At 32.8% G+C, this 24,206-nt stretch overlaps 2 protein-coding genes and 1 long non-coding RNA gene across 3 annotated transcripts; 1 reads left to right on the top strand and 2 right to left on the bottom strand.

Moving 5' to 3' along the window:
- The first annotated feature begins 1,058 nt into the window (after nucleotides 1-1,058).
- On the top strand, nucleotides 1,059-8,199 carry LOC141450845 (uncharacterized). Its single transcript, XR_012456350.1, has 4 exons — nucleotides 1,059-1,391; nucleotides 6,504-6,587; nucleotides 6,685-7,423; nucleotides 7,502-8,199. It is a non-coding gene; the product is annotated as an uncharacterized lncRNA (long non-coding RNA).
- Nucleotides 7,758-11,632, bottom strand: LOC141450841 (cathepsin B-like). Its single transcript, XM_074121685.1, has 6 exons — nucleotides 11,597-11,632; nucleotides 10,429-10,552; nucleotides 9,646-9,852; nucleotides 9,363-9,563; nucleotides 9,133-9,277; nucleotides 7,758-8,231 (listed from the first exon to the last, which is right to left on the bottom strand). Exons 2-6 carry the CDS (start codon nucleotides 10,546-10,548, stop codon nucleotides 7,909-7,911), a joined length of 996 nt encoding a protein of 331 aa, XP_073977786.1. The 5' UTR covers nucleotides 10,549-10,552; nucleotides 11,597-11,632; the 3' UTR covers nucleotides 7,758-7,908.
- A 6,402-nt stretch (nucleotides 11,633-18,034) lies between these two features.
- LOC141450839 (cathepsin B-like) lies at nucleotides 18,035-23,860 on the bottom strand. Its single transcript, XM_074121682.1, has 6 exons — nucleotides 23,736-23,860; nucleotides 23,369-23,492; nucleotides 22,552-22,758; nucleotides 22,258-22,458; nucleotides 22,029-22,173; nucleotides 18,035-18,666 (listed from the first exon to the last, which is right to left on the bottom strand). Exons 2-6 carry the CDS (start codon nucleotides 23,486-23,488, stop codon nucleotides 18,344-18,346), a joined length of 996 nt encoding a protein of 331 aa, XP_073977783.1. The 5' UTR covers nucleotides 23,489-23,492; nucleotides 23,736-23,860; the 3' UTR covers nucleotides 18,035-18,343.
- Between the last annotated feature and the right edge of the window lie 346 nt (nucleotides 23,861-24,206).

The following is a 24,206-nucleotide window of genomic DNA, read 5'->3' as shown; positions in this document are numbered from 1 at the left end:
CATCATCACCTTCTTCTTTTTTAATAAACATGACGTAACTGTTAACTTTAATGACGCAATTCATATTAATTTTAAACTGTATCTTTTACTGAAGATGTTGACATTCTGTTAAGATTTAGCATCCCACTTTACAGCCACTACTCCATATAGACACATTGAGACCACATTCAACGATATAGGAGAAATTAGAGAACTAAAATCACACGCCAAACTCTGCCCACTTGACATTCATAATACGTAAACCTCAACTAAAATGAAATTCTTCAATTAAATGAGTACGGCTTGCTCAGTATTTGAACGAGGCTCCTTCCATGTTTTTCTTTAATTAACAATACTTACTGCCACAATAGTTCTTTAACATTTATTTGAAACATTTCCGTGGATATGTTGTTGTTCCTCTGGATGGTTAGATGCAGGTAGCTCAAAATGTATATTTCGTGTTTGCCCTTTCATTAAAACTGACAGAGAGTTAGCGGACAAAACCCACCAAAATATTTAATATCACTTTAATGATTTTCCTCAAAAACAAAGATTTTGTTTAAACTTTGAACCCGTATTGCCTTACGAGAGTCTACAATGTTTAATTAAAACATATACCAGAAAAATTCTATTGAAAGAACTCTCGGAGAAGGGTTGGGGACGCTCCCTTGTATAGGGTCATTTTACCCTTAATTGTACCGCCTTAACACCTATATTCTATTAAAAGGGATTACGGGCAAAAAAAAAGTTGCTAAAATTATGAGTTCAAAGAAAATTCCAAAAAATGGTAATTCTATTTAATTGAATGGATTTTCTAGTTTTTTAAGATTTTTTTAATACGTACTTACTGATTAATAATTTTTTCCTACAATAGCTGAATAATCGGCTCATTATTCAAAATTTATAGAAACAAACACTATTTTTACATTATTGCTGTTTCTATTTGTGATTAGTTAGTTAAGTTCTAGTTTTTAATTTTAAAATGATAAAAAATAATGCAATATTAATAAAATATCAGTTTAATATTAAAAACACCTTTAAATATTATTTAAGTATCTAGGCAACCCTGTTCTGTTACCTAAAAGAAACCTTCTTAGATTCTGTTCTACATCACATTGTGCTTAGTATCAGTTGTTAGTCGTAAGCATCAGTAAAGGTCGTATTCTAAGTAGCAGTGTTAAGTTTAATTTGTTTGTTTAGGTCTTGTCTTTTTAGTCAGATTTTGGAGGCCAGTGAATCGCTTATCGATAAATTATGTGACGAGTTGTAACTCGATAGTGATAAATATTATTCTGAAATTCCACCTAAAATTAAATCATTTGAACAAAGCTAATAGATGACACTCGCTTATAACTTATCATTTAGTAGCAATTAATAAACTACAGAATTATTGGATATTTTCGGAAACAACTGTAAGTACATTAAACTTCACACAAAAAAAAAATATATGTACAAAAAATGAAATTAGTATATATCTTAACCATTTTGATTTACATTTATTTACACTTCTAAAGCTCAAGTGAATCCAATATTCAATAACCTAACCTAACCTTCGCCAAGAAAATAGTTGATAGTCTCCAGTAAATTACGCAGTAAACTTCGCTTTTCCTTCTTAATGTGTTTCACTAGAATTTTCTAGCAAAAGTGATGGAATTCCAAATTTGCGTCTCCCACTTATAGGACTACTATGTTACCATACCAATTTAAAAAATCCAACGGACTAGCAATATTTTCTATATATAAAGGAAAACGGAAAGAGTTGTCCTAAAGCAATAAAAATGAAAAAAAAGGGAATACATGATAAAAACAAAAATACAGACAATCAAGCCAGGATAGAAGTTTTTAAGGATATTGAAGGAGTCTTTATTTACATGTCGCCTTGAGCAGAGTGTGATGATGTTGACATTTGTGGTGTGAGTAGAAAAAAGAAAAGAGACTTAAACTTACGATTGTGACCACTTTTACCATCTCTACTTGATTTCTTTTCTTTCAGCATCAGCTCTCCTTTCCCTCATAAACTCCATATCTTTTACACCTCCTAATATGAACTCCTTCTCCTACTATTTTCTTCCGGTAGCACTCCCGAAAAAGAATTTTGGTAATTACAGTAACAGGATCACAAATGATTACCTCCTAATCAAAGTTGACAAGTATAACCTTTAAAGGAGGCTAAGCTAGAAAAGGCAAGGGACTTGGCGTTCCTGTTTTCCTACAGGAACAATTAAAAATGACACCAACTATGCTTACATTAATCCCGTAAGGCATACACAAGTAATTAATAAGCTGCTTAATGTCCACAGACTTCTATATTCTGCAAAGAAGTATTTTCGTTTGAAGTATTAAATTGGAATTCATGTAAAATCTGACGTATTACAATGATCGAGTTAGTAGTGATCTTTCTGTGATCGTAGCATCCGACTATTTTCTGTAAACGACCTTCTAATCCTCACAATGTATTCATAGCTGAAGTGATAGTTAAAGACAGCAACTGATATATCAAAAACAATAGGAAGATAAAGCTCAGACTTGGAATACAGTTTTCTTGCTTCCCGATTCTAAGTAACCTAAAAAGAGTGAGTTTTTTTAATTCTATTTTAAATAATGTTTCACGATTTCTTTGAAAACTAATCAATCTCTTTAAACTAAGTACTCAATAAGAATTAATCACTTTTGCTGGAATCGTTTTAATGAAAATATGGAGTTTAAATTATATAAATCTACTTGATTACCTTGTTTAGTCTTCAATCGACGGTGAAACTTTAAATTTAAAATAATCGTATCAAGCCCTTTAACAATCAGTTAATAGAAACTAAATAAATTTCAAAATATGGTGTAAAAATAATTGGATTGAACAAGGAATTAATTTGTTACAATTGATTTAAAATGGATTCTTATTCAAAAATTATATAAAAAACAATTGAGTGCTGAAAACTTGGAAGCCCGGTTGATTTTGTCCGGGCTGAAGTGTTATTTCAAACTTCAGTTTATTGCACTTCACTTTATGGGGGTTTCGCCAACCACTCTCAACACTTTAACCGCTTATTAGAAGTGCAAATAATTATTAACGTGATGTAGATTTTTAAAATAAATTTGGACATCACTAGGCAGAGAAATAAAGTGATTATTTAAAAACTTAAAATTTTAAGAGATGGATAGATTCTTATTATTATTTATTTATTTATTTCTGTATTTATACAAAGTTGCATGTTACAGAAAGAGTTAACCTTTTACTGTACTATAAGAATTAAGATTTAAAAATAATTGAAATAAACAAACTTATACAGAACTTAAACGTAATACAACTGCAGGTGAACTTAACAAGAAAAAGGAAAATGAAACTCACTATAACATTAACTGTTAGTAAATAGGAATCTAGGCGGTACAAAATCATAAATAAAACCTTCGCATTACTGACTGAAATAATAACATTACACAATAGTTAAAGTAGGCACAGATTGAACATTACTCTTGTAACAAAGTACTACGTAATCTCATTGCCTTAGTAATAAAGTTATACACGTTAAATACTTGTGCTTTGTTTATACATACAAGAATGTTTGTTAAAGAAGTATCTGACTGACTATTAAGGTATCTATTTCTATATAAACTGTAGTAGGGGCATTTTAAAAATACGAGTATGTGTTCGAGAGATTCCTCGCTTGCTCTGCATAATTTACAAGATTCAGACAGTTCAACGCTATAGCTTTTTTTTTTTTTTTTTAAATGATGGATAGATTCATTCGTTTTTCCCCCACTTGAAATGGTATATTTAAAACGTATATTGGAAAGTGTCTTAAATGGCTGATTGTAAAGTGGGTTGGTTAAAATAGTTTAAGTCGAATTTTGAACTGTTCCTTTGGCTGTGCTTATATCACCGGTCGGCAGAACAAATAAAATAGATTTATATGAACAATTTATTATTTTTTAGAATATTTAAAAGAATCAATAGAACTTAATTCACTAAGAAAAACCCACAAAATCGAACTTAGTAAGCAATGATACCCACTTGGTTGATTGAGTGCTGTTAACCGACTTGACTAACGTAGAAGTTTACCATGATTATTTTTACTGAAAGCATATGTATGTACTTACACAAATCTGTAATTTGAGAATACAAGCACTTTAAAGTTAAATCACCACAGCAACTCACTAGACCTATATAGGACCACCTTATTCTCACATTTTACCATGTTGGAAACTCACAAGACTTACATAGGACCTTGCACTTACATTTTACCATGTTGGCAACTCACAAGACTTACATAGGATCTTGCACTTACATTTTACCATGTTGGCAACTCACAAGACTTACATAGGACCTTGCACTTACATTTTACCATGATGGCGACTCAGTAGACATATGTAGAACTATTTTAAATTCACGTTTATCTATCTTTCACCTCATCACATTTATCTGCTATTTATTTTATTTTTTTGAAACGCTACCAAGAAGCGTTCCCAACAGCTTATTGTAAAATTTTTATCTCTTATAAAGTTCAGTCACTTAAAAAGAAAATCGTTGCTTGAATTCAGCTTTTGAAGAATCTGGATACAAAATTTACCTCATCCTTTATGTGAACAAAATATTAATTGTAAATTTATTTGTCCCATCTCCTGTGCAGATCTGACGGAGAAAAGAAAACGGCATCCTCTCTGATTGTTTTGGAACATAGCGAGTTTGTAATATGAGACTTCTAGAATTTGGAGAGTCGTCTAAATTAATGTACTCCTAAAAATTGCCTTATACCGAATTGAAATTCAAAGGCATTTTTCTTGACAGCAGTTTTTTTTTATTTTTAAGGCATGAATTTAGTTTTTCATCATACATTGTGCAAGACAACAAATTTCTAGAGACACATTCCTTCTTTTTTTTGTTTAGTTTTCCTTTAAGGAAAGTATTTCGATTTTCCCTAGGTATAAGATAGTAAGGTGACAGAGAAAAAAAAATCTGCTTCAGGAAAAAGAAAAGTGAGGAAATAGATAGGATCCCGGGGAGCATAGATTGATGCGGAAGGGTATCGCCGGTACGAGACAAGTAGACCCTGGTATTCCCAGCTAACTTAACAAATGGTCTTACCAACAAACTTGTGGTCATTACCTCACACTCTGCCACACAATCTACCCTCGTCCTTCGCCCAGTAGCCTTTACTATTCTACCTCCCTCTATATAAACATTCTTTACGTATAACTCACTTGGATTTTTGCTAAGCCAAGAACGCACGGCTGTTCTCTAATGGTTTTCTTTCTATACTCTCTCTTCTAACAGGTGTTTTACCAACAAAATAGCGGGAGAATCCAGAACAAGTGGAATGTTTCTCAATTCGCCTACAGCTTAAAATCCTTACATTTATCACAAAGACTAAAAGTAATTTGTGTCCAAGGATTCTTGGCATAGTCACTTCCAATAATTCATTGTCCTGACAAACGACCTTTTCTTTTTTTTTTTATTTTACCCCACTTTCTTGTGCAGCGATCTTGTCAAAGTTTCGAAATTACCTTTTCAACAAAAAATACATAGTTAAGTTGACGCCCTTTTCTATGTATTTTACCATATGGTTTGTGGTATTCTTGTGAGTATGAATGGAATTTCTCAAAGAACGATAAGTCCAATTTCATTGAACATTCTTCACCATTAACTCCCTAAGTGCATGTAAAAGTGCCATCAAAGGGTGCTGACGACAACGCGACACAATCTGAATGTTAGGTTACAGTCTAGGAAGGTTTAGCGTCACTTTAGAGTGTTTACGTTACATAGTGTTTAATGTTTCATAGTGTTTCCTTTACAGAATAATAAAATCTGTTTCGAAAACCGTCTTACATGCTCACTCCATCTGGAGTGATCGGAAAACTTGTCAAGTTTATTTCTTGAGAGCCACTACAGCACAGTTTATTAGAAAAAAAGAGCAAATACTGCCCTTTTTTTCAAACGGGCTTAACGTCCAACTACTAAAAAGATGTGGACGGGAACTGAAGCACACACTTTACTATGAATATTTTTTTCAAACAAATAACATATAGTTATGTGCGGGATTCGAACTGGCGATCTCCTGCTCATAAAGCCACGCTTCGTAACCACTAGACTAACACATTTTATAACTACTTTTGGTTGCCGGGTTTCGATCAAAACTGTAGTAAATAAAGTGACAACAGTATTAAATCAGAAGCTGTCAGGTTCCTCGTGATATCATATCTTTGTTAATAAAGAATTAATTTTCTTGTGCAAAACGTGGTCAGAAGGTTAATAATGGTTAAAGAAAACGGCAGGTATTAAGTTTTACTCAATTTTTAACAGAATTTTCTTGTAATGCTGTCAAAATTTGAAATGGAGTGTGTGGGGTTCATGTTTCAATCAAAAGATTCAACTGTACTTCTTCTTTAAAAAGAACTTTATTTAAATTTAAAGCATACAATTTTGTTATTATTACGAAGTGCATTGATTTATGTTATATTTCTTTTTCAAAATGTATTAACACACACAATAAACAAGTAAATTTATTTATTTATTTTTGTGTTTGTGTGTTTAGGAGACCTCAAAGATTGGAATCAGACATGGTTAAATAGGTACTTAAGAATAAGAATCAATTAAAAAAGAATGTATCAAAGCTAAGGTAAGGAAAGAATTACTTTATTAATGTGAGTACGTATAACTGATCTCTTTTTTTGGTGATTGATTCATTAATTCAACAATTGTAATTTGTTTTACAGTCAGAGCAGAAGACACGCAAACTTTTTAGGGAAATACGGTTAACGTAAAAAATATTACAGTATGTACGATAAGACCAGAAGATGACCGACGTCAAAAGCTTGTCAATATAACAAATAAAATAAAATTATGACGGATATTGGCAATAATTTACTTCCCTTTGGATTAGTGATGACTTGAAACAAACTCAAGAATTCGATTTTTTAAAATATCGTAATTGAAGAAAATTGGTGGATAACTTGAAATGTCACTTAAAAGAAAATAATAAATAGGTGACCTAGAAGACAGTTAACTTATTATTTAAACAATTTATTTTAAACTATCGTAATAGTCGTGGTATTAACCACTTACTCAATTGGGGCTAAAATCAATGAGAGATCAATTATTTATTCCTGCTTTATTTTATCGTCTGCTGCATGGACACTCCGACTAGAGATTGTTCTGAGTGAATTGAATACACTTCACTCATCATTATTCTCAGACCAAGGATAAACCTCCGGGGGTTACAAGTGAATAGATTCGTCAGAGAGAGGTAGAGAGATTTTGTTTTATTGATGAAGATGCATGATTATTGTCTCCAAGACAACCATGTTGGATAGTTGAAAGGAAATTTCTTTTTTAAATCACGACTCTGTCCAAGGCTGCCGTTTCTCATATCACTCATAGTTAATCACAGTGGAGTTCAGAATCTTTTTTTTTTCTAATCTATTTTCTGTTCGCATAGCTTTATAACATGATAGAGTAAGTAATAAAAGATCACTATTTCAATGAAAAATCAGTATATCCATCGCCTTTTATGATTTTTTGTTATTATCATAGGAAAAAAAACAGCCCCATGGACCACGCTGTAACCATATTCCTGCCTGCTGTCAGTTCCTGATATACCTTTGGTTAATAATTAATAAATTTTCTCGTGCAAATCTTTTTTTGAGCAAAACGTGGTCAGAAGGTTAATGGTTAAAGATAACGGCAGGTATTAAGTTTTGCTCAATTATTAACAGAATTTTCTTGTAATGCTGTCTAAATTTGAAATGGAGTATAAGGGTTCATGTTTCAATAAAAAGATTCAACTGTACTTCTTCTTTATAAAGAACTTTATTTAAATTTAAAACAATTTTAAAAGGTGCATTAATTTAATAATGTCTATTGAAATTTTATTGATGAATTTTAACAAATGTCATGATTAAATTATATGGAAAGTACAACTTTTTGTATCTGCCAAGCATTTATACTTTAGGAAGTCCAGCGCTGATGCCGTCTTCAATACCACATTCGTTGTTTCCTCTGAGGATTTTGAAAAATCCTTTGTTACCCCAATCTGTGTTCCATGAATTAGCAACTAACCAATATGGAGTTCCATTTTCAGTTCCCCAACCGAGGATTCTGATTGCATGGCCGCCCAGCGCTTCACCAGCAACATGTTGATATACACCTTCTTTGTAAGAAACAAAATCTTCGTAGACTGTAAATGCACCTTCAACAGGACCGTTCTTCAAAATTTCTGTTTGGATATCCCGGACATCACTATCAACACCGTATGCGGATTTGCCTGAAAAAGAAAAAAAAAATCATAGAAAACAAAAAAGATTAGATATTTCTTAATATTGTTAGAAATTGTAAAAATAGATCTCATTTCGGAGGCATATCTACTTCTAAATAAATAACTAATTGACTTCGAGTACCATTGATCCGCTCACAGAAGTGAAACTTCGCCTATTTCTCTAAAAACAAAAAACACCGTACATATCCTAAGCAGCAATGGAACTGCTGTATCTCCCAAACTGAAGTCGGCGGTATTTGATCACTATCATCGGTCCTTACTCTCCAAACTTCACAAAATACCAACTATTAATAGAACTATATAAAATTGATTAATTACCAATTAAATTACTCATGCACAGACTACATGATACGTAAATAAATGTAAGATAAAGAGAGGAAAATCTAAGGTAATCAACAGAACACCAGTCAACATTATAGTACATGACTGGGTGCCAGATCAAGCTGGCCAAGAATAGAGCATCCACTGCATTCATTGGTCCAGAATCTGTTTTCGATATTTCAAAGATACTAAGCTCTTTGGGAAATTTCTTAGGCAATGACTTTGAGAGATTAGGAACGAACCAGATTATTATGGATTCTAATAAAGGGTACGGGAGATTAAAGAAATATCTACAGATTGGAATCTCCGAGTAGACATTTACTGATGGAAATTTTTCATATCCTGTTTAACTGCGTTGAAGGTTTTGACTTTTTGCAGCCAGAGTAGTTCAAAATCAAGACTGATGGGAAAGATCCTAGAACTTGTAAGAAAAAGATTTGCTTTCTCAGTTATTTAGGAAGGTACAATAAGTTTCTCAAGTTGCAGAATAACTATATTCTCAATGAAATAACGCAGATTTTAACTAGAATCAGTATCTGGAGTGAGAAATTAAAAAAATAAAACCTACCAAAGTGAAGATCAGACTTATACGATTCACCATATCCCTCGTCACATCGGCTTCTACATTCAGGAGTACTGCCTGTTCCGCTACATGCTGGCCTAGGTCCAGGAACATGATGTTCACATGGAGCAATAGAGTATGGTTGACAGCCCTTAATAAAAACAATTCTATTAGATAAACTACTAACTAAATAGAATCATTATGCTTGTTGTAATGACGTTAATAACCAAGCAAACCTGTTTAGAGCCGTAATTTCCTCCACTTACAATACCGCTATCTTGCCAGTATTGCCAAGCAGCTCCAGGATATCCACCATCGCAGCCAAAACCGCAAGAGTCACAACACGAGACTAAGTTTTCTGCAGAAAGATGTACCTTTAATTTACCATTGCTGTGGATACAAATACGATCAGACATTGCTTCGACAGCTCCAAATGCCTAAATATGACCAACACATTAGTTTTAAAATTAATTTGAATGATTTTTTTTCCTGAGTGTAATGTAATAAAAAAAGTCATACCCAGCAAGAACCGCATGATCCTTGGTCTCTAACTTCACTAATTGTAGGACAATGTGGCCAGTGTATTCTTGCATCAAATTCTTCTGGTATTTCTACATTCGTTGACTCAAGACGTTTAGGTAAAGTAAATGCATTCGCATTTTCATGTACACCGGTTAGCGATTTCAGGTATTTTCTTGGAGTGTCTGCAGCGAAATTTCTTCCAGCCTTTAAAGTATATTTCCAGGTTATTTTTTTAAAATCAGGCTTTGTAGGAGTAAAATGTTACTAAATGTAATTAGTACACCAGTATAACTCTTTGCAAACAATGATGGCAACATTTATATAGAAAAAATAAAACAATAACCCCTAATTAAATTGCTTGATTATTTCTTTAAATTACTTCTAATGTCTAATGTATATATGATGTATATATAATATATATTACATATGCATAATACATATTACATATAGATGCATTCCTATATAAATACCCAGGTTTTTTTTATTTATTTATTCGCGGTTAATGCCGGCCTCCGGTCAGTGAGCTGTAAGAAGTTCTAGTAAGTGAAAATCTAAAGCCCAACAGTGAGATTCGAACCCGTGATCTCCGCGTTCGAACCCAGTATTTGTTAATCACTTAGCTCATTCTTTCCCCAATTACCCAAGTATCAAAATTGATAAACACTTCTGTGAAACTAATTCGGTTTATGATTTAGTAAAATTCTATTTTTCAAGAAAATATCTCGATTATAACTTCCTAATTAATAATATTTATTGTCATGACTGACACTAGATATTTACCTTCCAAGTTGTGCCCAAGGAATTTATGTAATCAATAAACTCATCTGACAATGGATCTCTGGGTACAGATGCGGAAAGTGTACCGCAAATCAATAAAGTAAAGAGAATCAATTCCTTCATTGTTCTATAAAATAAGTGTACAAAAATATTAACGTTAATGAAAAACTTAAGTTTCCTAATATTAATTACACTAACTTACTGTCGAGTTTCAAGCTAGGGAATGTATAATTTAATCAGCAAAAATATTGTTCAATTTCTCAGTTTGGCCCATGTTGAATTGCCTTTAAATTTCGTGCTAGATTGGACTCATTGATTTTGCAGTACCTAAAATTTGGTGCTAAACTTCACAAGACGTCCTCTTTTTAAAACACTTTCAGAAGAGAAACATTCTGCATCTTGTTAGATTTCTTATAGAACATTTTTTGCTTTCAATGCCATATAGTAGCTGGAGGAACTAAGATCAGCAGTTTAGTTGACAGCATATTAAGAATTGCCTAATCCGATAACTTTTGAAATAAAATTTACATAAAAAGCAAAAAAAAAAAAATATGTCTGAGTTCCCACTGGTACCTTTTTCTTTTTTAAAAAAATCTACTTTTTCTCCAAACCCTAATTTTGTTTGTACTAAGTTTAGACTACTTCAATGTTGATTCTTCACATTAAAAGAATTTAAAGAGAAGCCTTCTGCATCAAACCCCCCATTTTACAAACTGCCAAACTATTTGTTATCATTAAATTCGTATAAAATAAATATGATAGATCAATAACATTCATTCCAATAATTTTTCTAGTAGAATGTTTATTTGGATATTCTGAAGACGATTGTCAGTTCCATTTCAAAGATGGTCATAATAGAAGTGGTGTGAGTGTTCGTACCAGATTGCAAACATCTGTTAAAATCAACTCTTTTTTAGTATAAAGTCCATGTTTCAAGAACAACAGTGGTTAGGTAAAATCGTATAAACGTACGCACCAGAAAACAACTATAATCAAAAATCATTAATCAATAATTAAAATGCCCGATTAGAACAATACTTGGTTTCACCAGAACTTAATGAGATTAGTGAAAAATGTTTTGTATCTTAGAGTGAGTTTCATTTAGATAATCCCAGCTTAAATAATCTAACAATAGTAATACTTCAGATTCCAATAAAAATATTAAACTTACCCTACAGATTGCTGCTACGAAATCAAACTAAAACTGAATCCAAATGGCATTCCTTATATACTTTGAATGAACCATGGGATTATCTAACTGCGATACAGAAACTATTCAGAAAGTCAAAATGAAGTGAAGTGTTTGTTTATATGAATAATCAACAAAACCAGATTAACACAATACATATTAATCTTAATAACTGTTGTCCTGTCAAACTAATTATTTTTTCTTTGAGATTAACCTAAACTTAAAACTCGAATTTTGGATTGATAACACCCAGTAATTGCTCCAGTCATTTTTTATTTATTTATTTTATATAAAAGTTAAAGAGATTGTGGAAAATCCAATCTAATGAGGATAACCTTGTCTGACCTTCAGACATTAGTCTCTGAAAGATGTACATTCATTTTTCACATAAGTGCAACCCATTTTGTTGCATCTGCTCCAATTCTCAGGCTGCTCTGAAAGCATTAAAATCTTATTTCTTCATCTGGAAGTTGGTGTTTGAATATTCTAGGAAGCCGGAAAAATTTTCACTTTGTATTCTAAGCTGTGTACCAATCATTTAGTTCAGGCAAATAATTGAATAAGTGTATTTCTTCAAGTTTCAATCTACACTCTGATTTCTGGAACAAGGATGGTTTCCAACCACTAGTCTTTGCAGATCGCCGATACAAGCTCAAAATTAAGTTGCTATCAGCTTTGCTCCCCTAATCAGCACTTTAGATTGCTGACGACCCATAGAGCTCATCCGTGGTCATGAATATTATGAAACCTTTACAGACTGAGAGCGTTTATCCTTCCTTTTCATTTCCTGGAATAATGATTTTTAATTTTTAAAAACTTGGCTATTACTGTCACCAGACTTTTTTTTTCGTGATGAACTTAATGTTTAAAATTTAAGTTGAGGCCAAATTCCAGAATTATAAAAAGTACAAACTTAATGAAGGAGTTACGATTAGACTTTTTGTGCACTAGTTGTTCAAATTGAAATGTATGTATTTTATTGTTTATAAACATGAAGGGTACTTTTCCGTTAGCCGGGCGCAAATGTCGCCAATTGTGAACCAAACGCGAGCCAAGTCAACGGACTAAAAGTCGAAAACGTTCAACTATAAACAAATACTAATTAATAGTAAGCAAAACAAGTTCAACTATAAACAAATTTTAATGAATTGTAATGAAAACAGTTTTACCCTAAACTGTTTTTCGCTTGCGCCCGGTTAACAGAAAAGTACCACATGAAGTTATAGCAGTGAGTTTGCTTACAAACTTGAAATAATTTTTCTTAACTTAAATGATTTTTTTAAGAAAAAATATAAATCATTAATTTTGCGTTCATCCTCTATTACAAGCAACCGTTCAATACTTCCCAATTTGGTATCGTTCACAGAGAAATATTTACTGATATAATCATTTCTAAACATTGAGAATACAGGGCACTCCAGAATAAAATGTATAATGTCATTTGTCTGATTCAAATCACATAAATTATAAATTACAAGGTTCTTCGCTATTAAATTTAAGGGCATCATTATTAATACTAATTTTTTTTTTTTTTTTTTTTTTTGGCGCATCAACAGCTGAGGTCATTAGCGCCCGGAGCTTTTTCCAGTGCACTGCCGGCCTCCGGACAGTGTTCTCTCGTTACAGACAACACAACTTACAGACAGTGAGCTGTAAGAAGCTCCTAGGAAGAGAAAATCTAAGGGTCAGCTGCTGGATTCGAACCCGGGACCTCCGCGTGGGAGTCCAGTATGCTAACCTCATAGCTAATCCCTTCCCTCTATTAATACTAATCTTGGAGATTTTCTTACTAGCCAGTCGCAGCTGAGCTAATAATCTTATTTTATTTATGTGTACATTGAATTCTAAATATTTCTCCGGCAGACCTAAACTGCTTAAATTTCTATAATATAGGTTAAAATTAGAATTAATGACTTTTTGTACGTTCATACTTATTAAATGATTTTTTAACTTTTTTACAGAGCTCTTTCTATTTTTTATTATTAATTCTAAATTTTGACTCGTCCAAACATCTTTGGCTCCTATTGCACAGAGAAACTTCCTAAGTTCACGAGCCCAATTAAACGGCATTGCAAAAGTATCGACTGGCTTTACTAATCTTAGATAGCATAATTTTTGCAACTGCCAATCAGCCATACTTAGCAGTTTAATCCACCAACCATACATTCTATTGAAAATTTTGCACAAAACATGAGTGCGGTTGGCTTCCAAGCGAACATAAGCATTAGGAGTATTGGGTGGTAATTGCAGCAGTTGTTTGGAAAACCTCAATTGACCGATCTCAATTAGATCTGGATACTGACAACCCCAAATGTCGGACATGTACAAAAGAATACTCTCCGACATCGCGTCATATAAATAGCACTTAGTGTTCCATGCGTCCGATTTGCTTTTTCTAAGTAACTGCATAACTGATGCGTTGGCAATAGCATTTTTAGCAACGAAAGCCAAACTAGCCTGCCTAAAACTAGGGTATGAAGATATGGTGACCCCCATATAGTTAAAACAGCTGCAGCGCTGGACAATCGTGTTCTCAAAGTAAAAATCCTTGATCTTTCCAGTTCGACCACCTTTATGACAAACCAAAATAAGTGTCTTTTTTGTATTTAATGTTAAACCATTTAATTTACAATATTCTGCCAGTATATCTAATTTACGCTGCGTATCATGCCAAGAGTGACACAGAATAGTCATGTCATCGGCGTAAAGCAGAAAACTGAGATCTCTGCCACCCTTAATATTAATTCCGGCAATGTTTCGATCATCAAAAAAGGCCACCACATCTGAGACATACAGGGAAAATAGCAAAGAGGACAACACTTCTCCCTGAAGAACGCCCTCTGAGACGGGTATACAATTTGAGTCAGCGGTTCCCTCTACAATTTTAAAAGCAGCGTTATTATAAAGATTCATTATAAGTCTTAAACATTTGCCGCTTATTCCAAGATTATACAATTTATGCCACAATCTTAAGTGAGGTACCGAGTCAAAAGGTCTTTGAAAGTCTAGGAAAATCAAGAATACTTTTCTTTTTTTCAGTCTAAGGTGGACATTAATAGCAGTAGAAAGCTGTTCAAATTGAAATTGGATAGGATTAGATTAGATTAGACTAGGGTGGCCTCAAGGCCTACGCCACCGCGACCCCTTTGGATCTATTGTGGCTAAGAAATTGAATAGGATGTTTAACAATCTAGAGACAGCCAACTTAGTTGTGACGAAGTAATTCAAATATATCTTATCATAATAAAATCCTCGCCTCAACTATTTAGTAAGTTTTTTTACAATCTAGAAATCCTGTCGACAAGAATCTTCAACATAGATTTTTCTGATTCTATGTTTTTTAGTATGTGATTTAAGCCCATTTCGTCGACAAATATAGCAATGTGGGAGGAACAAATTATGATTATTTTCTCCAAGACAACCTTGTTGGATAGTTGAAAGGAAATTTCTTTATTAAATCACGTCTCTGTTACTGAATACTATTTCTCACATCACTCATAGTTAATCACAGTAGGATTCAGAATCTATTTTATTTCAAGTCTATTTTCTGTTCGCACAGCTTTATAACACAATAGAGTGAGAGATAAAGACTGTTCTTTCAATAAAGAATCGATATATCCATCCACTTTTATGATTTTTTGTTATTAGCTTTGGAAAAAAACATAGCCCCATGGACCACGCTGTAACCATTTTCCTGCCAGCTGTCAGGTTCCTCGTGATATCATACCTTTGGTTAATAATTAATAAACTTTCTTGTGCAAAACGTGGACAGAAGGTTAATGGTTAAAGATAACGGCAGGTATTAAGTTTTGCTCAATTTTTAACAGAATTTTCTTGTAATGCTGTCAAAATTTGAAATTAAAACTGTCCGGTAGGACAGTTGTATAATAAGGGTTGATCATCAAAAACTGCACGAAAAAGCGTAACGTTAAAAAACACCCAACTTTGACAATTTTTTTCTCTTTTTCTATAAAAGATAAAATTCCCAAATTTTCTTTAAAATAAAGGGCAAATCCTCCTTTATAGCTGTAATTTTTTTGAAACAACCTAGATTTGATAGATTTTGAGAAAAAAAGATGCTGAAAATGAGCAAAAACGGCATTTTCAAAAATTGTTCTTGTTCTTGTTCTTGTTCTTCTTCTTCTTCTTGTTGTTGTTGTTGTTACCTTTTTTGTAAACAACGTAGCGCCTAAACGCGCGAACCGATTTTCATGAATGAGGTGTCATTCGATTCGGAATTTTATGTAGATGTGCCTTTTGGGGGTCTCGATGCTGTACATCGAATGGGAGAGGAGTTAGCCCCCTTTATGTAAGGCCCCCTCCAAAATTATTATTACTAATTACTCTGTAAATCTTGGCCCGATTTTGATAAACTTTGGTAGGGTGATAGGGTTAGGGCTCCCCTACGTAACATTAAAGCGACGATCAGCTCTTACACTTTTTAAGGGGAAGTATAGCAATCGTTGCAAATTATCGACACGTGTACCGATTTTCATGAATGAAGTGTCATTCGAATCGAAATTTTGTACAGATTTGCACTTTAAAAGTCTCGACGCCGTGCCTCATAAGGAGGGGAGTTTGCCCCACCCAAATAAGACCCTTTCTAAAACTATTATTACCAATATTTCTATAACGCTTAGTCCGATTTTGATAAAATTTAGCAAGAAGAAGCGGTTAAAGCTCCTCTACGTGGCTGTGAAGTGTCATCATGCTCTTACACCTACTAAGAGGAAGTACTGCAATCGTTAAAATTTTCAATGAGTGAACCGATTTTCATCAATGAATTGTCGTTCGATTCAAAATCTTTGCCTTTTAGGGAGAAGTACTGTAATCGCAGTTTATTTTTCTTACTCCTCTTAAAGGGAAGGACTGAAATCGCAGTTTAATTTTGCTATTTTACCTTCATATCTACAAATTACCTTCCTATTTTATTCAAAACGCTTTCTCAAAAAAATTGTTATTGAGGATGGTTTGGGGACCGCAACTGTAATCATTCTTTAAAAAGATCTCTCCAGTGTTAGTAACTCCAACTTAACACCTTTTCAGGTTATAATGATAAAATTAAAATTTTCTATTCCCAATTTTAATAAAATCTGTAAAGCAAATATGTAACTTTGCAAAACATACAAAAAGGAAAATCTATCCAAAAGGTACAAAAATCTCTTTAACAAAAACTTACAGTTTAAAATGTTAAGTATAAGGGTTGATTAAACGCCAAAAGGTACACAAATCAGCTAGTACCCAACATTTCATTGATATTATTTTAAGTAATTTTACTACATTAATTTTCATTAATATTTTTTTGAATTTATTAGATGTTTCACAGACCCTTATGCTGGCCAGTTCATTCACTTTCTTTTTCTTTTCTTTTATGATTTAAGTCGCGTCAACATCAAGGTTATTGGCGCCCGGAGCTTTTTTCAGTGCACTGCCGGCCTCCGGACAGTGTTCTCTCGTTACAGACAACATTGTCCATCACCCGGACAGTGAGCTGTAAGAAGCTCTTAGAAAGAGAAAATCTAAGGGTCTGCAGCTTGATTCGAACCCGGAACCTCCACGTGGGAATCCAATACGCTAACCGCATAGCTAATCCCTTCCCTTTGTTTATTCATAATATTTTATTTTTTTGTTATAATTATGATAAAATTTATATTATATCTTTGTAATTAAAGAGGTACTTTATTTTAGCTTTATTCCAAATTATTTTTCTGATTTATCTTTATTATGCTCTTTATTCTGAGAAGTCACATATATGTATGTACAAGCACGTTAAAGTAGAAAAAGGCAAAGGCAGAGTCGGCTACTATTTAAATTTGAAACACGGATTTAAAATAATATTTCAGTCTAGAATTCGTCTTTCCGAAGTATTTGTGAGCACAAATAACGCGTAGGTAATATCAAGTAAATTATTCAACAATAATTATTCATTTCTCAATTGTAATTTAATGTAGTCCCTCTAATTTTACTTATAGTAAAATACTGGAATAATTATGTTAGCTGTCCTAAATATATGCATATCTTATTTACTTTATATTACATACATACAACATTGTGGGATGAATACCTAGATTGAGAATGTAATTGAAGAAAACTATATTATTTGCGATAAAGCCAGATAATTATTACCTATTATTACAAACGTTTGACTACTTCATAAAGTAACAATTACTTTAATCGAAGAATGAACTTAAACCGACGATTTTTATTTAAAAATAAAAATAAATAAATTAAATCATTGATGAATGTTGGTGTAAGCATTTTTTTTGAAAAGTTTTTATTTTAACTTGTGATTAATAGTTTGTTGATTAGATATTACAGTCAATCTAAGTTAAATGGTGTTCTACTTGAACAAAGATTTTGTAGATTAAAATGGCCAGCATAAGGGTCTGTGAAACATCTAATAAATTCAAAAAAATATTAATGAAAATTAATGTAGTAAAATTACTTAAAATAATATCAATGAAGTATTAATGAAATGTTGGGTACTTGCTGATTTGTGTACCTTTTGGCATTTAATAAACCCTTATACTTAACATTTTAAACTGTAAGTTTTTGTTAAAGAGTATAGTAAAAGGGTTCATGTTTCAATAAAAAGATTCAACTGTACTTCTTCTTTAAAAAGAACTTTATTTCAATTTAAAGCATACAATTTTGTTATTATTACAAAGTGCATTGATTTAATATTGTCTATTGAAATTTTATTGATGAATATTAATATCAGCCTTGCATTTATACTTTTGGAAGTCCAGCGCTGATGTTGTCTTCGATACCACATTCGTTGTTTCCTCTGAGGATCTTGAAAAATCCTCTGTTACCCCAGTCTGTGTTCCATGAATTAGCAACTAACCAATACGGAGTTCCTTTTTCAGTTCCCCATCCAAGGATTCTGATTGCATGGCCGCCCAGTATATCACCAGCAACATTTTTGTATACACCTTCTTTGTAAGAGACAAAATCTTCGTAAACTAAAAATGTAGCTTCAACAGGACCGTTTTTCAAAATTTCTGTTTGGATTGCCTGGACATCACTATCAATAGAGTAAGCGGATTTGCCTGAAAATTTCATAGAAAACAAAAAAGATTAGATATTTCTTAATATTGTTAGAAATTGTAAAAATAGATCTCATTTCGTAAGTATATCTCCCTTCTAAGTAAATATCTTTGACTGAATTCGGATACTATTGTTCCGCTTACAGAAGTGAAACTTCACCTTTTTCTCTAAAAAAAAAAAAAGAAAACATCGTATATATCCTAAGCAACAATGGAACTGCTGTATCTCCCAAACTGAAGTCTGCGGTATTTGATCACTAACTTCGGTTCCTTACTCTTTCCAAAATTCACAAAATACCAACTATTACTATAATAATATTTATTTATTTGATTTATAGGACTCACGTCCTGTCTCAAAAACAGTTGGGTACAGCATAAATTAATATAAATATATACAAACATAAGTACAATAAAAAATGAAAGAAACACTTTGTATATGTCATTGAAATAGGTCTAAGGAATAGCTCCTTTGTGGTATTTCATGGTATTTTTTAAGACCTTGGAAATAAGTAAAAAGATAAATAAAGCCAAAGTAATTAAAAAAGAAATAAAGTAAAAAACATAAATCAATTTTTCAACTTATTAACTCCTCTCTTAAAGAGAAACATTCACACAGATAACAAAATACAGTTTTCATTACATCTCTACTGCACTGAGTTAACACAAAAGGTAAACTGAAAGAAGCTCTGTCCTGATACTTTTCACGGATACTAAAATATGCTGGACAAACCATGAAAATGTGGTACAAATCCTCTTTTAGAACATTACCACATAAAAGGCAATTACTGTTTGAATCTATCCTGTAAGCGCTATTTTTTAATTTTAATGAAAATGTGTATTTATTAATTGTCCTAAGTTGAGCAAATAAACGTGTGTATGAAATAGGTAATTGAGTAAGGAGATATTGTTGCGGGATAGAGCTATGGTTGAATACTTGAGGGTATAAAATACTACAAGTGGAGCTATGTAGTCTATCCAAATCCTGATTCACAAGAAAGTGTCTATATTTTTCCAAAGTTGGAGAAATCATTCGTGAGAAAACTTCAGGGTCAGATATTCCCAGCAGGCTAGACTCATCAAACTGATCTAATAAATCCTTCAATCGTACAACCCAATTGTACTTAGCAGACTTTCGGGAACAAATATTTTCACTTCCCTGCGTGCAGGACAACATTTTATCTAGGCATGCTCTAGGGCAGGGGTCGGCAACGTGAGGCCCGCGGGCCGCTTGCGGCCCTTTTAACATCTTCCTGCGGCCCGCGGCACAAAACGGAAAACAATAAAAATCTAAATAATATTTCAAATTTTATGTCACATAAAGTTTGGTAATTTTCGCTAGTACAATTATTGTCTCAGCGTTCAAATCTTATATTGGTAATCCGCGCTCTTTCTTTGTATGATCACTCGACTTTTAGTACGCCACTTTTTACACCGACACAAAACAAAGCGTGTTGTCGCCGTCGAAGCTGCGGATTTTCGCTTCTTCTCTAGTTATTTATTTTATGGTGATATATAAATGTGAATGGAATCGCATTATTTTTATTTCGTCCGGCTTTTAATAGAAAAAATGATGAAGGAAGATATGAAGCAATTTCATAAAAATAACTAATGCCGTTTTTTTGTTGATTTGTAAATAAATTTCATTTTAATTAATAATCTGTATTATAAATAGATAAAAACAATTAATACAAAAGAACCCGAAATAAATATAAAAAGAAATATACATGTATATATTGCGGCCCTCGGTAATAAACCAATAACCTTTTGCGGCCCTTTACAGAAAAAGGTTGCCGACCCCTGCTCTAGGGTATCTATTGCTACTAGTATTAAGTAATTTGAGGTACCATAGTAAACTATACTTTAACACGTACCAACTAATGTGGACTGAGCCGGTCTCGAGACGAACAATATAATTCGAGGTATTTGTGTGCAGACGCAGAAGGCTTTTATAATAGTTCAAGTGACATTTTTCTAAAGCTTCTATGTGAGCAAGTCCCCAAATCTGGGCTCCGTATAGAATAGATGGTATAACGACTGCTTGATATAATTTCTCTCTCGAGTTCCAGTCCATGAGCCTCGCTTTGGAGCAAGTACTTAAAACTGCACCCGTAGTTGCATTACCTCTTGATAAAGCTTGCTCAAGCGCTTTATGGAAACTCCCAGAGGAAGAAAATCTTACCCCCAAATAATTATATTCTGGTTTAACTTCTAGAGGACGGCCATTATATAAAAAGTGTCTTTCTTTTTTGGGTCTTCCTTTATAAAACTTAACAATATTGGTTTTTTCGAGATTTACCTCTAAACAATTTTCTAGGCAATACATTTCCAACAGTTTTAATTTCTTCCTTAAATCGCAGTGGCTATCTCCAAAAACGACAAGATCGTCAGCATAGAATAGCATGAGGATGTCAAGACTCGAGTTTATCCGCAAACCAAAAGCCCCATTCTTTCTAAAAAAGGTTTCCATATCCGAAATGAATAAATTAAAAAGTAACGGGCTCAATATTTCACCCTGAAGTACCCCTTTACTGATGTTTATTGGCTTTGAGCGTTCAGAATTAATCTTTAGAATCATATTAGCTCGATCGTATATTAACTTTAGAATTCTAATAAATTTCGAACTGACACCAAAATTAAAAAGTTTCTTCCAAAGAAGGAAATACCAACTATTAATTGAGTTATATAAAATTGAATAATTAACTAATATTTAACAATTAAATTACTCATGCAAACACTACATGATAAGTGAACAAAAGTAAGGTAAAGAGAAGAAAATATAAAGTAGTCAACAAAACACCAGTCAACATTATAGTACATGACTGGGTGCCAGATCATGCTGGCAATAGGGTGAATCAGATGGCCAAGAATAGAGCATCCACTGCATTCATTGGTCCAGAATCTGTTTTTGATATTTCAAAGATACTAAGCTCTTTGGGAAATTTCTTAGGCAATGACTTTGAGAGATTAGAGATTAGGAACGAACCAGATTATTTATAATATTAAGTATTAAATCAGAACTGAGAAAATATTACATTAGGAAAGAAACTAATTATTATAGTTTATGATAAAAAGTACGGGAGTTTAAACGATCATTTCTACAGATTGGAATCTCCGAGTAGGTTTTCGTTGGAGTAGAGTGAAACTTCTTCTCATACCTTGTTTAACAGCGTTACAATCGCGTAGTTCAAAATCAAAAATGAAAGGAAAGATCATAGACCTTGTAAGAAGAGCATATGCTTCCTCAGTTATTTAGGAAGGTACAATAAGTCTCTCAGGTAGCAGAATAACTATGTTCTCAATGAAATAACGCAGATTTTAACAAGACTCAGTATCTGGAGTGGGAAACTAAAAGAAATAAAACCTACCGAAGTGAAGATCAGATTTATACGATTCACCATATCCCTCTTCACATCGGCTTCTACATTCAGGAGTACTGCCGTATTCGATACATGCTGGTCTAGGTCCAGCAATATGATGTTCACATGGAGCAATGGAGTATGGTTGACAACCCTTAATTAAAACCATCTATTAGATAAACTACTAACTAAATATAATAATTAGGCTTGTTTTACTTACGATAATAACCAAGCAAACCTGTTTAGAGCCGTAATTTCCTCCACTTACAATACCGCTATCTTGCCAGTATTGCCAAGCTGCTTCAGGGTCCCCACCTTCGCAGCCATAACCGCAAGAGTCACAACATGAGACTAAGTTTTCTGCAGAAAGATGTACCTTTAATTTACCATTGCTGTGGATACAAATACGATCAGACATTGCCCCGACAGCTCCAAATGCCTAAATATTACCATCAAGTTAGTTTTAAAATTAGTTTGAATGATTATTTTTTTTTTCTTATTTCATAATGCAATAAATAAAAAAACGTCATACCCAACAAGAACCGCATGATCCTTGGTCTCGAACTTCACTAATTGTAGTACAATTTGGCCAGTGTGTTCTTGCATCAAATTCTTCTGGTATTTTTATATTCGTTGACTCAACACGTTTAGGTAAAGTAAATGCATTCGCGTTTTCATGTACACCGGTTAGCGATTTCAGGTATTTTCTTGGAGTGTCTGCAGCGAAATTTCTTCCAGCCTTTAAAGTATATTTCCAGGTTATTTTTTTAAAATCAGGCTTTGTAGGAGAAAAATGTTACTAAATGTAAGTAGTACACCAGAATAACTCATTGCAAACAATGATGGCAACATTTATATAGATAAAATAAAATAACAATTACCATTAATTAAATTGCTTGATGATATCTTTGAAGTACTTCTAATATATATATTCTATATCTATAATATATAGAATAAATATGCATAATACATATTTCATACAGAGGCATTTCTATATAAATACCCAGGTTTTTTATTTATTATTTTTGGCGCGGTTATTTCCAACCTTCGGAAGAGTTCATTCGTTCCAAACAACACTCACCATCACCGGACAGTGAGCTGTAAGAAGTTCTGGGAAGTGAAAATCTAAAGCCTAACATATTCGAAACCGTGATCTCCAAGTTGGAATCCAGTATTTGTTAATCACTCAGCTAATCCTTTCCCTAAATACCCAGGTATCAAAATGGATAAACACTTCTGTGAAACTAATTCGGTTTATAGTTTAGTAGAATCCTATTTTTCAAGAAAATATCTGCTTATAACTTCCTAATTAATAATATTTATTGACGTGACTGACGCTAGATATTTACCTTCCAAGTTGTGCCCATGGAATTTATGTAATCAATAAACTCATCAGACAATGGATCTTTGGGTACAGATGCGGGAAGTGTACCGCAAATCAATAAGGAAAAGAGAATCAATTCCTTCATTGTTCTATAAAATAAGAGTACAAAAATATTAGCGTTAATGAACAAGTTAAGTTGCCTATAATCAAAAATCATTAATCAATAGTTAAAATGTCCGATTAGAACAATACTTGGTTTTACCAGAACTTGAAGAGATTAGTATAAAATATTTTGTATCCTAGAGCGTGTTTTATTCGTGTAAAACCAGCTTGAATATTCTAAGTATTACTAAAACTAATACTTCAGATCCCAATAAAAGTATCAAACTTACCTACAGATTGCTGATACGAAATCAAACTAAAACTGACCCCAAATGGCATAGCTTATATACTTGAATGAACCATGGGATTATCTAACTGCAGTACAGAAGCTATTCAGAAAGTCAAAATGAGTGAAGTGTTTGTTTATGTGTTTGTTAAATCAACAAAACCTGATTAACACAATACATATTAATCTTAATAACTGTTGACCTGTCAAACTAATTATATTTTCTTTGAGATTCTCTTAAACTTAAAACTCGATTTTTGGATTGATAACACCCAGTAATTGCTCCAGTCAATTTTATTTATTTATTTTATATCAAAAGTTCAAGAGATTGTGGAAAATCCAAGCTAATGAGGCTAACCTTTTTATTATTAAGGAAAATAAAACATTGGCCTCTGAAAGAATAAGTAAATTCAATTTTCACATTAGTGGAACCCATTGTGTTGCATCTGCTCCAATCCTCCTCAGGCTGCTCTGA

This window comes from Rhodnius prolixus, unplaced genomic scaffold, assembly GCF_049639745.1.
Source record: "Rhodnius prolixus isolate KJV_2025 unplaced genomic scaffold, Rpr scaffold_8, whole genome shotgun sequence".
Lineage (NCBI taxonomy): Eukaryota > Metazoa > Arthropoda > Insecta > Hemiptera > Reduviidae > Rhodnius > Rhodnius prolixus.
This window is presented reverse-complemented; position numbering and strand designations above follow the sequence as displayed.